General features: G+C 38.7%; 1 protein-coding gene across 1 annotated transcript in view; it reads right to left on the bottom strand.

The window, feature by feature from the left end:
- Positions 1-16813, bottom strand: part of SHC3 (SHC adaptor protein 3) — a 50860-nt gene that overhangs the window by 10800 nt on the left and 23247 nt on the right. Inside the window, exons 3-6 of the mRNA XM_058828004.1 lie at positions 12338-12401; positions 9594-9713; positions 6422-6475; positions 2253-2304 (exon numbers count right to left, since the gene is read on the bottom strand). Of these exons, the coding sequence (XP_058683987.1) occupies positions 2253-2304; positions 6422-6475; positions 9594-9713; positions 12338-12401 (290 nt within the window). The remainder of the gene's footprint in view (positions 1-2252; positions 2305-6421; positions 6476-9593; positions 9714-12337; positions 12402-16813) is intronic.

The following is a 16813-nucleotide window of genomic DNA, read 5'->3' as shown; positions in this document are numbered from 1 at the left end:
AGCATGAGTCATTAAGTAGTTTCAGTAGGTGACATAATGAGTAACCTGTTTCCTTGGATACGTGAATGGACTTTCAGCAGGTAGGAGATATGCTTCTTGTAAAAGGATGAGAAGGTTTGGCTCACACAGAGATGATTTCTTGTGAATGTTACAGCAGAAAATAGACAGCCTTTAGTTTGCTAGATCCAGAATGCAAAGCACGAAGACAGCTTTTCCATCCTTGGGAAGAAATGAGTCTAATATGCAAGCTATACTACAGCACTGGTGGTAGGGTAGCATCAGTAACAGCAGCAGTAACATTTTTGCTAGATACAGATGTAAGGACAAATTCCCTTTTAAAATAATTTGCAGACAACATAGACAGGTGATGGTGAAAGAGGGCAATTCAGGTCCCAATTAGACCCTTTTAAAGAATGTGTTTTAATACAGGTGACATGCAATGTCACTGATCTGCAAACCACCACCACCAGATGTATACATGAGTGGGGAAATCACCCATGGGAACAACATGATGATTAAAGCTTAAAGATCACAGCAAGACAGAATTTCACATGAGGTAACAGTGCTTCACTGCAGCAAAAAGGGCTTAGGAGGGACAAGCCAATGAAGAGGACAAAACCAAGAAAAAATAGGAAGCTGCATTCTCTGCTATAGTGGCAGCCTCTGTTATGCAGATACCATATACCTTTTAAAACAGCTGCAGGAAAATAAAGGAAGGAGGTACAGAAATTATCTGAAGTATGGAGGATGTGCACTGCAGCTTGAATGCTACCAGCTGTCAATCTTTTCATAAAGAAAACTAATAAATTATTTGATCTGAACATACCAAAGGAAGCCAAAAATATCAGCTGCTCAAGGTGATTCTTCAGTCTAGGATAGCCTAGCTAAATAAAGAACAATCACAGGACACTAAGGATAAACACATTCAATGAAAAATAGAAGAAACATGATACAGGAGGAACATAGTGCAGAAGGAACATAGTGTATAAAATCCACTCATACGGGGACAGAAAACAGAGCACAGGGTTCCACCAAACCCTACAGAGCAAATATTTGGTCTACAGTGCTAGTCCCTACATTGGCTGAGATCTCTCAGAACAACTAAATCAGTCTTGGATTTAGCAGAAGGGTATTCCTAAAGCAGGTGGGCTAGAGAGCAGCTCTGCAGCATGCATTCCATAGTCTGACATTGGAGCCTCTCCAACAGGGGACACGTGATGTTGTAATGTAACAAGTATTGCAAAGAACCAGACTATTCTCTACCTTCCATTCCCTTTAAGTTTCCTAGGTATTTTGCTTGCGTTCAGCATATTAGTATGCTTAGTACTATTTAGTATTATTTATGAGTTAATACTCTCAAGTCTGTACATCTCTGCACGTGGACACAGCAGGTTCTTCAGGTATCATTAAAGATGACTACATATAGAAGCTACTGGCTTAGTTGTGCCGACTGTAAGGTGGGCAGCTGAGGGTTTGCAGGACTGGCATTTTGAAGTTAAAGTGTCTGAATTTTCCAGAACGCCTGTTGGAAGTACTTAATGGGTGGTGTTTTTTGGTGGGGTTTTTTTGTTTCGTTTTTTTGGGTTTTGTTTTAGCTAGTCTGTTTTTCTCTATCATCTATGAATACTAAATAGATCCTCAGGTACATTACAAAATACTTTGTATGTTGCATTGAGACCTAGTGAACACAATCAGCAAGCAGGTCCCTGCCCCTGACTGATTGCTACTAAAGCAATACAACCTTGAATAAAAGTTTGCCGAGAAAGAGAATTCCAGCAAGCTGGCTCGAAAGTTAACTATTTGATGAAGAATCTGATTCTGCCAGGAAGAGTTAGGCATGTACTGGGAAGACCTAACAGATTCAGCTGCCTCATAAGATGACTTAATCAGAGGACTACTTAGCACTTGCACAGTGATTGGGTGTAGGTAAGACTTGGCTGTTGCCTAGAAGCTCACACAGCCAAGTAAGGCAAGTGCTTGATTTAAGACATGAAGAGAATCAAAGTGATATTTGGGTATGAACTAGCAGAAAGACCTATTTATTCCAAGCTTGAGAAGCAAACTGCTGCTACTTATTTCTACACAGTCTTTCCACGGCTCTGTCAGAGGCAATCCTTTAACTGGGCTACGTTCTGCATGTATATTTTTCAGGGTGGGGAGGTGAGGGGCTGGGGATGGAATCTGACCAAAACCACAAATAATTAGTGTTTCTCAAAGGAAAAACTGACATCAAATAGATATTTCTAACTTACCTCTACGATTAACAGGATCCTTAGCTACATATGCAATATAGTCTGAAGTATCCTGTCAAAAAATGAAGAAATCTACAATGAATGCAAAAACACATTTGCACTGATTACAGCAAAAGATCACAGTCTAGAGTATGTATAGTCCATTGGGCAGAGCTTTACAGTTGCATACTTCTTAAACCCCATATAAAAGTTTATGGGTTTTGGTTACTAATTGCACCACTTTCCATTTTACAGAATGTGATCTAATGCAGCAGAAGTTTAAAATCTCTTCCATCAATTAAAAAAACTCAGTAGGACTTGGCCCAGGTCTCATTTAGGAGGGAATAGAATTACAAGCCCTTGTGTTCAACTACCCAGAGATTTTGGTTCATAACATGAATAATCATCTGGGTCTGTGGCAGGAAGAGTGGGAGTAACAGTGCTGCTCCTCTGAAATACTGAGCAATGGCATTTATTCATGTGTGACAAGCAGATGTTTACTTTACTGCCATATGGCACAGAGGTGCTCAGCCCCTGCTTGGCAGTATCCCTGGATGCCCTCCCCCTGCCACACCTGTTGCCACATGCCTGGTGGATTTTATGGCAAGAGCACACAGACATTTTCTTGGGGAAGCTTTTTCTTCCTCTCCTGCCACCCCTATGTTCCTGTGCACAAGACTTCCATCATTATGTGGATGAAAAAGAAAGGCCTGGATTTCTGGGAAACACTCAGACATGCTGATATATCTGAAAAATGCCATATTGCCTTGATGCAACCAGGAAGTCCTGGTTAGATCTACTATTTTCTGATATACCTGGCAAGTCAGCTATAGCTAAACCCAAGGGATATACAGGATACATCTACCCAAAGGCTTTTCAGGAGACTGATCCAAGATCATTGCCAATTACACCAAGATCTAATGTCATAATAAACATCAATCTTCAGTTAAAAGATAGACTTCTTCAGAACAGTTTTTTCTAGTGCATGCACACACCACCAGCAGCCATCCAAAACAAATCACTGTACTGAATTGTCTATACAATTTCCTTCCTTCTCCCTAAAGGGGAGAGCAAGGGAAAAGATGAAGCACAGTCATGGCTTCTGGTGACAGATGTGAAACCAACTCATTTAGTTCATCAGACACAGCAGCAGTGAGGTTGGTCTGTTAAAAAAGCATAGCCCTACCATTTGGTCTTAATAATTTCTTACACATCCTGTGGCCCAGTGTCTAGGCAGTGACTACAGTGGAAATAAGGGTGCATATCAACAAGTAAGAGGAAAACATAGATGACTGTGTCTATGGTAGCAAATAATACAGAGCTCTTTTCTCAGTGTACTGGTTTCTCATAGCATGCCTGAAACTCTCTGAGGGACCAGCACACGCTTGGCATTGATCCCATGAGACCACTAGGAGGGAAGAGAGTGAATGTGTGGGTGCAAATTGCACTGCATTATTTATTTCAGGGTCAGAAAGAAAAGAAAATGGGCCACAGATCAATTTATTTACTACTTCAGGCATAGCTAATGGATACATTAATGCCTGAGTAAATCCCAGATTTATCTCATAGCTAGTGTGGGTGTGACAGTCTGAAAACACCTACTCCTTGTTTCATTTAGAGCTCTGAGATTCAAGCTGACTATGACAAACCATTAAGGACCTAAGGTGGGCACATTTCAGTGTGGCTAAGTTAGAAGACCCCCATCCAAAACCTATACAGGGATTGGCTGATGCAGCAAAATGATCTTTGACATTCAAGGACTAAAAACATGTATGAATGATCTATAATTTTCAGCCTAAAGACATCGCACTGTAGTGTTAAAATTTGGATGTATTGCTGAAACTAAAAAACTACTGCCTTCAGGGGCCTCTGAGAGACCTGCCTTATCAGACTTTATGAGATACTCCACTCCAAAATTTCAGCTGATATCTCCAAAAACAGATGTCTTGCCTGGCAGCCTGGAAAGAGCCACCTGAAATTACTGTGGAGCAAAGTTGTTTAGTGTATCATAGGAGGAGCTGAAGTGAGCTAAAGTGGATTGAGAACACAGCCTTGGAAGTGAAATAAAAATGGTTCTGAAATGGTGTGTAAAAGGATTGGGTAGAAAGATTTTTAAGCTCCCATATACTGACACAGCCAGAAGCTGACTCATTGCAAAGGGGAACATTGCAAAAGTATATATGGTATTCAAGCTGTTCTCCAGGACTGTGGAACACTTCTCCAGGGGTTATATTTTAAATAATATAATTAATAGTAAGGGAGTGGGAGGAAGGTTGTAAAGCTAATTGCTATCACAAATGGGAGGCAGATATCCGGAGCAGAAAGGTTGATGGGATAGAGAAGTGAGAGTAGTCTCACCTCCTAATAAACCAAACTATAAAATAACTACAGAATAAGATAATCACTTCCTGAAGAAACATGGGCACAGACCTAAGCTTCCTAGGTCACTATGGCCTTTCTCCAACCACCTTAAAACTCATATAAGGAGATAAATCTTTTGAATGGAGCCCAGCTGTGGCTAGGACATACAGTTTGTTGGTGGCGGTCCTCTAACAACTGGAAGTTATTAAGGGCTGATGAAAGTTATGTCTAGATGGCTAGATCCTTACATTTTGTCATCTTGTACATGCACCCAGGACAAAGGAACTAGCTGCTTTTTGCACAAGCTTTTGATTTAAAGTTGTTCCTTACTAGACCAGAGATAAGCTTGTAGAAAAACATTAGATACCCATACCTATTTTCTTCCTCCCAACACCAGAATGAATTCAAGCAGTAGTCTTATTGGGAACACAAATTCATAATTTCACTATACCTTGTAGGCTCCCTTGCACCATGCAATTTTATTTCTCTGGTGGCTCAATGACTCAGTAGCAAGATTTTTATCTTTCTAAAACATTTGGAAGAGCTTGTTTACTCCAAACCCAGAACTCTACTGCTGTTCCTCTCCTCTTTCCTGGTAAATCATTTCATCAGTGGGCAGTGTGAAATGGTGTTTCCAGGACCTAGCATTTGGGATGGCAGATGGGCAGTAAAGAATCTTCTTACGGAGGCAGGGAACTGTGCTAATCACTCCTCTGCCCACTTCAGGAATTGTTCATTTACAGCATCCATTGCAATCTGTTGTGTTTCAAAGCTGCTGTTGATCCATTTTTTGTTCCCCAAATTATTGTGATATTGTGTCCCTTCTGTAATTGCACTGAGCTCAGCAAAGCTATACTAAAACTGAAATTTGTCTTATGTTTTCTGACAATAGCAAAGTGCACAGAGAAAGCAAGCATCTTCACCTTAACAGAGTTGAAATGAGAGAATTAACTCACAAAGCAGGCTAGAAATTGCCTTACCTGTAGTACATGACTGATATATGACAGATAATCACATGATGAATAAAAAGGAACTCATTCAATTAATCTAAGTTTAAAAGCTTTCGAACCTTTAAGGTAAGATGTGAGCACTGTCACTAATTTATATTTTTCCCCTTGCTTCCTGAGTGACAAATACTTTTCAAGCCCATTTATTAATATACTTTGGATGAACAGTTTATAAAAAATAACGAAAAGTACAATAAGCAGTAATCTGCCCTTTGATCTGAATGAATAAAATTTGTAGGTGTATCTAAAAGCTTTGCAAAACAGGAGAGAATGATCTGTGCTTTTCCTGTCTTCAAGCTGCATGACTGTAGCAAATATACCTGCAGGCAGAATTTTGCACAATCTTCTCAATGTATACTTACAGTCGAGAAGAAAAAATAAAGAAAAGCATGCATTACTAAAAATACTATAAATACTATAAATACTATAAATACTATAAATACTATAAATACTATAAATACTAAAAACATAGCTGCAACATATGCTATTACTGTGAAAAGTGTAAGATAAAAAACAGGATAAAAATCCATACAATGTCCATATGACTATTCTACATTACTCTGAAAAACAAAGTTCCTATATGAATGCTTACAGCCCCTTGACAATTTTTGTTTCGGTCATTCAAAGGGGAGGATCTATGAATGCTTGTCAGCTGTTCCCCTCAAAGAAAGCTTGATGGCAACAATCAAGAAAATTTTATGAAAGAAGAAACAGGAGCTATTGTGGTTATATTTTTCTTTTAGTAAGATATGCATTAAATTTTGTCACATGGTCCTCATAAAGCTGTGTCTTTGTGGGAGAAGGCTTTAGAGAAATGCTTACCGGATCACCTCCAGACGCAAAGGAGATAGATTGCATATGGTGATTTGCTATGATCTGTATGGATCAGAAAGAATAAGTGTGAGTCAGATGGGTTTCTTACAGCTTGCAATTTTGATTTCTTTTGTTGCTTGTATGCTGGTGAAAATCCAAAATCTAGATCAAAATTTCCTACAAGGGCTTCAAAGAGTAGCATGATAATATAAACAAACTTAAGAATGAATGTATCTATTCTGGTGTACTTTAAAATGTATCAGGACTGTAAGATTGCTAAATATACTCAGAACTCCAGTAAATCCAACAGACCTGCCAGAGAGTATCTTTGGAGAAATTTTAATCTGCTAAAACTCACTTTATTACAGATAATGATGAATGAAACAAAAGGTCCTATTCATCAAATCATTTTTCTGCTGATGCCACTCTGGTAAAATCAATGAAACCCTGCCAACCTGTACACCAACTAAGATTCCTAACATTGCATCCAACACCTACTGTGTCATTTTATGTTTCACACATCAACATGTTTACTATATGCAAACAGAATTTTGAATCTAGCTGCAGTGTAGCATTGTGGACAAATTCACAGGCACACTCCAGGCCATTTGAAATTCAAATTGCTTATGTACAATTTGAACTAATATGATATTTCTCTGGGAAGAGACAATTTGTCCTGAACCTCTAATAAAAGCAGAACATCTCTGCTATTCTGAGAATTAGCTTACAAAATCTTTCAATAACGAAATAATGTAACAACCAAGAAAGATAAGGTCATTTGAAAGAAATTTTCACTTGATATTTGAGTCACAGAAACCATGCCAAGAAATTCATCCAGAATGGGACAGTCCCCTGTTTAGTGCCTCAGAGCATCTGACAACAGAATTAGGATCTTGATTCTTCACTTTGGACAAGGAACCAAATACAAAAAAACATTCTGGAAAAAACAAAATAGGCTAGAAAAATATTCTCTGCTTCCCCCAACCTGCTTTTTAACTGCACTATCAACTACCTTCGTTGGAAAGAAAAAAGCCTGACGGGACTTTCTCTGGATCTTGCTGCTTCACTAAGTCAGGGAGAGGTGACTACTATTTGTAGTGTTTCATTTATGTAAAGAGTACTTCATTTTCAATAGCTCTGCTTGTCCCGCAGCAGCCTCCAAAGATGTGGTTTCTTTTTAAGTGTACACAGTGGTGAATTAGTGTTCTGTTACTCAGCAGTGAAGATTTCCTTCTCTTTTTCCCCCTTAAAGAACAATAGAATATATAGAACACAGGATATATATGGAAGTTAGAATGTCCTAACAATAGAACTGAACTAATGAAGTTCTGTTACACATTTAATATTAACACTATCTTGACTTGTGCAAATAACCTAAACTTTTAGTTCAGCATACAAAGGAAAAATTTTTTCAGATTGTTGCTAAACTGATTTTTCCAAATTTTAAGGAAGCTGAAAAGTGCTTGGAACCCTTAGTTCATATCAGGCAATTTTTTTAATTCCACAGCTAATTTAGTTTGAGGTAGGGGTATTCCCCACCTCACCTCTGCCAATATCAAAATACTGAAAAGAGACACAGCAAATTATCAATGCCTTGCATTGCTTTAAAAAAAAAAAACAATTCACTAATGTTGGCATAATAGTTTCATAACCTTTCAATCTATGCCAACCTTCATTTTAAAGAAATAAGCAAAACAAAATCATCTTCCACTCATCCCTGCGTAATATTCAGTTCACAAAACTGTTGTGCAGGGGTACATACAGTTGCTTTCCTTCTACCACAAGGGCCAACAACACTGTCATGTCTTTTCTTTCCTTCTAGATCTGCCAGGGAAAAAGAGGCTATTACAGAAGTTCACAGCCATCCTCCTGTGTGGGGCCTCAGAGGGCAAAGCTGCTGGGCCATGTTTATCTGCAAGTCAAATCCTTGGCATAAATAGGCAACAGGGGAGGCCACAGCCAGACTAGGGATCTCTGAGAAACCAGACATTTCCCAGGTCTGCAGCGTCCAGAAGAGTCTACCTCAAAAAGAATGGTATGAGAGAAAGATGAACAGTTTTGTCAATTCAGAGAAAAGGCAAAATATGTGGGGGATGACTACTCTCTGAAATAAATGAGTCTAACTACATTTCTGGCCTAGCATTGGCTGATGACAAGCTGACATTCAGGGTTTGGCACTTCCTCAGTAGAGCTAATTAACATCAAGTTCTGCTTCTGATGGCGGGGTAACTGTCCTTATTAAAAGCATTGCTGTGTATAGTAAGGCTACAAACTACTGCAGCCAGTCACAGCACTGCTCCCACAGTCTCAGTTATCACTGCAGAGGATTGTGATGTTGTCTAAATAAGGATAAGAATGAAGATATATGAATGAAAACATAGTAATGAACAGCAAGCTTTTTAATAGACAGTCTAAATATTCTTTCTGATTTTTTAACCTCGAGGCCCCAAAGGACAGTAGGAATTTTACTTTTTCTTCTCTGTATCTGGGCAGAAGGTTACATGCTCTAATGCAATATGTGGTTCACCGCAAATAGCACAGCAGTGACTACACATGTCTGTCTGCTTCCTCTTCATATATACCCTGAGCAAGGATTTTTCTCATCTCATACATCATTCACAAACCACTGCAGCGATTCCCCAAAGTCTGTCTGTACCTTCAGCACACTGAAGAAGAAGAAATGAGCTACTTTAAAAAGGCTGCCTTCTCTCTCTAAAAGACTGGTCTTCCACTGCACTGCAAAATCCCTGAGGCCGTATTTTTAGCAGCGCCTCAGAACAGTTTGCCCTTTAAGACTCCAAATGGGAAGAAAACAACAAAATTGGGATGCACAGTCAGTATTTTAGTTGTTGCTCCAAGCACATCCCTTTTACTGCCCTGAAAGTCTGTATTTTTATTCAGTAAGAACTCCTGTGACCAGAAAATGGTATTTCACATCATAGGTCTTTTAAGAGCAAAACTGATCTACCTGAAACATGGCAAGAAGAAAATCATTCATCAAAGTTGTGTTGAATAGTGAAATAAGCTGACTTCCACTATGATTATATTTTGGGTTCATTCATTTTATGACATTATTTAGGAATAATAACTTTGAGCAACTGAGTATTTGGCAAACAGCAAATAATTGTGCAGCAGGCTGTTCATCAAAAGCCTCACAAATTAATACAGAAGTTACACTCACCTGTTTGGTATCTGGATTCATTAGATTTAAGCTGCTGGTGGAGATATTCAACATTATGCTCATTCCTGCAAACTGAAGATTGCTCTTTCCCAAGATGCTAGAAAGGACTTTGCTTGGTGGCTGTGAGGAGGGGGGGAAAAAGCAGATTTTTGTTCTCTGATTCTTTTTGAATGACCTTCACTGTATGCAGGGTTAGTGGTGATCTTAAAGGCTTCTAAAAAGTTTATGACTTTTCAAAGATCATTTCATCGCAACAGCTGTTTTCCTCTGGAAATTATTTCTCATTTATACTACTACTACTACTACTATTATTATTAATAATAATAATAATAATGACACTAGCCAAGCAGTTCTTCATCTACTCTTGACCAAAAAAAAATAGGGGTATTGTGAGACAGCAGAGTCTCATCTTCACCAAGGAACCAAGCAAGCAGACTAAGATGAATGCCTTCAGTCAGTGTCTTGACAATGTTCTTGTTCTATAAAAATAGCTTCAACTCTTGAACAGAAATCTGTTGTTTGCTCTACATCTCCTGACTGTTCTATCCCCTTGCCACATGGAAAGTGGCACTCCAGTGATACCAATGGAATACTCACAAGATGGGATATAGGGTGTTTTGGACCAGATGACCTCTAATGGTCCCTACCAACCCAAACCATTCTATGACTTTGCTTCTAGACTGTAAGAGTAGGTAAAAGCTCTGGCTTTTATACTACAGATATAGACAAATAAAACCTCTTTATTCTGGGTAAAACACACATCTAAAGATTATCAGAGAATAAGTCTAAGAATGTAATGCAGGGGATGTAATAGTATTGATAACTTTTATAGGCCTTTCACCAGGTCTTAGGGTGTTTTGCAGCAATAGAAGTTATGCTGTCAAAGCAAAATTCACAAACTTCTTACCTTTGATAACTATGGGGAACCACAGAGCTGCATGAGAGCAGCCTCATTCAAGTAACCACAGCCTGTGCTTAGCATAACAGACCAAGTCCTTTAACTTGCTCTACTTGTACTAGTGAATATTCATGCTGGTCATTAGGATATAAAAGAAAAATGAATGGACACAGTGTTATTCTGCCACTATATTTAGGACATCTGTCCTAAGCTGTCTGCAAGTTTGGATAGTTTGTTCCTAGCAGGATGGACACACTTGAGCTTCTGTAGTCCTGAAAATTTACATACATTCAATTTTCTCTTCCTTCTGTTTAATTGATTAAAAATTCACTAGGTACATGCTGCTCCTATGTAACATGTGCTGCACTATTTCAACCTTTCATGTTACATAGCTAGTACTTCATTAACTTCTCTTTTGAACAAACTCGTCTGAATATTCTTGTATCTCTTCTTTCCTTAATCCTTCCTGATTCCCAGGTCATGTCTAAGGATCACCAACTCACAGTGTAAATAAAGTGTGAAAATTTGGCCTCAGGAAATACACATCACCTTAACCAAATTGATATACCACTAATGTCAGAAACATGATGAATGTACAGACCAGAAAAAGACACATCTTTGACATTTATCTGAAATTCTGTTGCTCTTTTCAATAACTGATAAGCAACATTATTTCTAACACCTGTAATACAACAAGGTGTCTCACTAGGCACTTGTAAGTCTATTTACTTATTTTTTCAACTACATTTTGTGTAATTTTGCTTTCCAAGAAGAAAGATACTTTCATCCTCACTTTCAGATTTAAAAGGAAAAGCCATAGAATCAAGAAATGCCAGTGAGATAAATTTGGTGGAGGTGAAACCATAGCCTTAATTTCAGAGACAATTTCCAATTACACTGTGACACATGTTGTCACATATGACTGATTTTACCAGGATATGATTCTCCATTGTAAACAAATGGCATTTCTTGGCGTTCCTTTCTGCTGAGATTCTGCCTAGATGGTGGAGCAGATGGGGAAGCAGGCGGACCTTTTCCTTCACCTGCTCATCCTCCTGTGCCCAAGAGTACACACAAGAGCTATAATTAACTGCTTTCTATGCCTCTTAAAAATAGCATTACATTCCAGCTTTGCTAGCAGGCCTCTGAGAGAGACTGTTGAGAGCCATCAGTGCAGGAGCTGAGCCAAGGCTTTGTCTTCTCCCTGTCTGAAGACTCATAACTCCTAGCACACAAATAAAAATAAAAGCATGCTAATAATGATGTCAGGTACACACTGGATTCACCATCAGGGCTGGGTGCTGAGCATCAGCCTCAGGTGTTTATGGAAAGAACATAGGGAACAAAAGATCACCTCATATGCTCTTTCCATCTCTAGAAATCAGTGATTACCAGACTCATTAAATGTCATCAGTAGGTCTATCCTTCAAGAACAAATCTAGTCACTTTCAAAACTATATATGTTTTGGGCTTCTGCTGTATCTTCCAGCACCTATTTTCATAATTTACTCATGCATTTTATGAAAAGGCATCCCATTTGTTGGTTTTAACTCTTCCACCAGCAATCTAAAAAGAAAAAGAAAGTAAAAGGAGGAGGTTTCTATGGAAGGAACACAAAGGCACAGTCTTCATCCTAGATGTATTTATATTTCCAGATGCCTACAAAAGCAGATCCTGACCAAAAGGGCAAGTGATAATATACAATGCATAAAAACAGCCAATACTTGAAATGATTAATCATCTGCAATTCTCCAAGCTGCCTTAAAGTCACCTGCCTGCTGTGCCTGGTCTCCACTGTGCTGAACAGAGAAAATACAGTCAACTGCTCTACAAGAAAAAAAAATACCTTTCGTTTCTTGAAGGCTCTTTTGGCACCAGGCATGGCTTCACAAACACGACTGATTGCTTCCCTGAAGAGACAGAAAAAAGCTTTATGGCAAAAGAATGTGTGGGTTTCTTCATTATGCTTGAAATGCACTGGAGAGAACAGTTTCAACTGTATTTCTGTTCACAAGTGAGGATAGTTAGCAGGTCAGTTAGCTTTCCTCTAAAAAAGAAATGCTTCCTCACACTATTAGAAGGACCTTTTCTCACTGTAAATTAGAATATTGCTCTCAATACCACCTTTCCAGTCTCACTTTTGTGCATTGCTTAACACCTTCTTAAAAAAAAAAAAAAAAAAAAAAAAGTTTATTTTGGGAGTTAGAACGCATCATTTTTCTTACTACAATACTATGCACTTTTCCAGTCAGAACAAAACCACCAGACTTTGGTATCAGAACCCTAAAATATTCCTGATAATGCGTACATTTTATACAGTACATGAGATGCACAACATTTTAATTTATACTAGTTCAATACAGTCTGAATAGTTTATTAGTGGCTTTATGTGTATATTATAGGCAAAATTATTGCCATCAATGTTTTGCTTCAGTTATTTAACATTTCTTCATTCTTCCCATCATGCTCAGATTGACTGGAAGAAATGTATTTCCAAACCTTATTTGAATCTATACCTTTTCATAGAAGAGTAACTGTACACCACAAAAACTCTTGAATCAAATCATATTGCTCCAAACAAATCTTACAGTTCCTTTCAGTATTTAGCAACTTATTATTTGAATGGTCATTCTGGTCAGTGTTTAGAATTTGCTCCTGTACACACACAGGTCTTCCCACTCACCACTAGGTACAAGGCTTTAATAGGTTTGTCCCACTGCAAGACAGAATGGCTTTACAGGAACAAGCAACGTTGACTCAAAACCTTGTTTAACTATTTTTAATATGTATTGAGACTAACAGCACATTATATATAGAGAAAAAAACGTGCAAATAACACATATTTTATGCAAAAGTCCCCAAAACTCAAAAACAGACCAATGAACCAAAAAAACCAAACCAAAAAAAACCAACCAACCAACCAACCAACCAACCAACCAACCAACCAACCAACCAAACAACCAAACAACCAACCAACTAAATGGGAAAAAATTAACTACAAGATAAAGAACAGTCAAAATAATAAAAACCTTGAAACATCATCTGGATAAAGATATAAATTATATTAACTTTATGCCATATGCCATATATTTCAACTATGTACAGGATCAATATGTGAGTCAGGAGAACAATGTCGTACACTTATATCAGCATTCAACTTGTATTGGCTCAGCAAATGTGACAGATTATATCAGGTGGCAATCAGTAATTGCTATGTAGTTATGCCTTGTTTGCTTTTAGCTTGGACCCAATCCAAAGTTTGAATCACCTGGAAGAATCACATTTTATTGGTTGGGGGAGATGGGTGCTTGTAGGAATGGAACACACCTTGAAGCAGGTTTACAGTCCTGCCATTCTGAAGAAGTGTGAGATTTATAGCAAGAGATAGTTAAAAAATCTTTCAAGCACACTATCTTTTCTTCAGGTCTAGAGGAGAGGTTGTCTGTTCCATAACTTGTCTTATGCCTTTTTTTTCCCCTCACTTACATTAAACCCTGCCTTGCATATGCACTCAGACCATTATACCTACAACACCCCATTTCATGATTCAGCGTCTGTATTTAGTTCCCACCTTTACCACTTTTTTTTTTACTACAAACAACTTAAATTAATTACTAGATTTTCTTACAGAGCAAGTAAAAAGCAGTTGGTTTAAAAGAACATGTATGATGCATCTAAGAAAGCACAGTAAGCATCACATAGCTATCACCATGATACTGAGACAAGGGTTACTCCTGAAAATTAAACCAGGGAAAAGTAAATAGTACACCTCTCAAAAGAAAAATTCACCAAAAATGTTTTTCTCTGACTCAAGAAACTGGTGTCATCTTTTACAGAGTCTTCTCTGGCTACTGAGCTAAAATTTGTGGTTTCCTATCTCTTTCTTCTGCTGAAGCAAATCCTTTGGTGTTAATAGAATGGGAAGTCAGGCCACTGGCAGTCTCCAGCCCACTTCAGTCTTTCAGGCTCATGCCTCTTGCTTCACCAGGTGTGTCTTAGTTTCCCAGGCATTTTGACTGCACGTTGCTCTCACAGAGACATCATCAACAGTTGTCACCTCCTCGTCTCTTGCAGTTGTCCAGCTGGTGCTCTGAGATACCTTGTAGGTTTTGCCTCTCACAGAAAGGACTTCAGTTTCTGAGATGTAAGTTTGAGGGATAAATTAGTCTATAATTTCCTTTCTCTTCCTCTTTGCCCCCATCATCTTCTCTCTCTAGTGGCAGCATGGAACTTACAGAAAGACAAGGGGATTTTCAGGCCACTGCACCCAACAAATGTGTGCAATCTTGCTATTTTATAGTTATATTTTTATAGGAGGGTTGGGTCTTGTAGCAGTTCTGCCACTACCTCTCCTATCTGCCAGCTCCTGATAACCAGACATTAAGTGTGCTACTCAATAGATTCATCTGACTCAAGGACCTTGTTGACCAAAACGGCCACTTGAGCATAGGAGAGGACATACACTAGCTGGAAAGGATGAAGCCCAGGGCAGAGAAGACTTTAAAAAAACAACAACAACCAAAAAAACCCAAACAAAAAATGGAAATCCTGGGCTACACATCCTCTCACTCAGTAAAAAAAAGCACTATACAATTTCCAGCTATCTGTCTTCCTTTTGGTAAGACAGCTCAGTTTTACAGAACTCAATGTTCCCAAAGACTGTGGGAAGACTGGGAGTCTTTGGGTTTTGAACCTCTATGAACACTACATGCATTCAAGCAACTGCAGAGTTCAAATTAACAATGCTTTTAGTGAAAATGCTGGGAACTTCAGAAAACACATTCATAGAGTAATTCTGTGTAAGCAAGGTCAGAGTGTCCTGGCAGCAACTCTTTGCATGCCTGCAACAGAAGGCACAGTACTTTTCCTGCGTGGGAGTTAAGGAGTCTAAAAGCAGTATTTGAAGAAAATAATAAGAAAAAGGTTGACTGAACATCTGTCACTGCACTGATATGCATTTTATCCAAGGGCCATCAAGATGATTAGAGGGATGGAGCTTTCCTATGAGGAGAGGCTGAGAGAATTGGGATTTTTCAGCCATGAGAAGTGAAGGCTTTAGAGTGAACTACCATGGCCTTCCAGCACCGGAAGGGAGCCTACAAGAAAGCTGAAGAGAGAGTTTTTACAAGGGCATTTAGTGATAAGAGGAGGGGAATGGCTTCAAACTAAAAGGATAGGTTTAGACAAGATGTTAGGAAGAAATTCTCCACTGTGAGGGAGGTGAGGCACTGGAACAGGTCTTCCTGAGAAACTGTGGGTGCCCCATCCCTGGCAGTGTTCACGGCCAGGTTGCATGGGGTTCTGAGCAAGCTGGTCCAGTGATAGGTATCCCTGCCCATGGTAGGGGGACTGGAACTAAATGGTCCTTAAGGTCCCCTCCAACCCAAACCATTCTATGATTCTATGATAGTTCCCTGATTACTCTGTTCAGAGTATTCTACATCAGTTTGTGGGTAAAGTTGTGCACAGATAGCCAGATAGCCTGGTGATGTGGAAAGGATGGCCCTGAAGATTTCTTTCCAGCTTGCATTGCCAGGTAGCACAGGGCAGATGTGGCCATTTTATTTTTAGCAAATCAAATTTGCAAATGCCTCAGCAGCACAGACATCTGAGAGACAAATCAAGCCCATGAACTAGGCTGAGCATACCATCACCTGACCTGTGCATGGAAACAGTTGACTAAGGAAGGCAAAACCAAAAAGTTCTGTATACATCTGCATGACTGAAAATTGCACAATTTGGAAAAGTTCGATGTGACTAAATTTGCTTCCTTTCTAATAAGAAAATTATTTGACACAGACACCCACTACACCTTTCTCAGCCACATCCTGCTTCATTAGCTAGACTCAGATAAAAATCAGTGTAGAGTTATGCCAACCTCTTATAAAATTAGTTACTTTACTGTCTGCAGTAGGGACCACATGCTGAGTTCCAAATCTGCCCAGGAGTATTTTCTACTTTGCAGATGGTCATACTGAGGAGTCATTTTCTTGGCACAAAACATGTTGTGTATTTTGAATATAATTCCAGCATTCAAGTGTATTCAGTACAAAATCACCAATACTCATTTTCTGAGATTGACCTATACTGCTTTAAAGTGGCTTGACATTTGAGACAGAAAAAAGGACATTTTACATTGCCATTTAGTTCCATTAAAAAGGCTAATGCCCTGGTATCGTTCATAGCTTTAGTGATATTTTATTCTGTTATATAAAGTAGTCCACTCAGGAAGCTCGAATGTATTCCTCTATGAAACATCATCACATGAAAATACTCTTTATTTTTCTGATTGTGCTGTTCCTGTTCTTAATTAATATTATTT

Source organism: Poecile atricapillus, chromosome Z (genome assembly GCF_030490865.1).
Source record: "Poecile atricapillus isolate bPoeAtr1 chromosome Z, bPoeAtr1.hap1, whole genome shotgun sequence".
NCBI lineage: Eukaryota > Metazoa > Chordata > Aves > Passeriformes > Paridae > Poecile > Poecile atricapillus.
The sequence above is the reverse complement of the archived record's forward strand: the minus strand, read 5'-3'. Positions and strand labels throughout refer to the sequence as shown.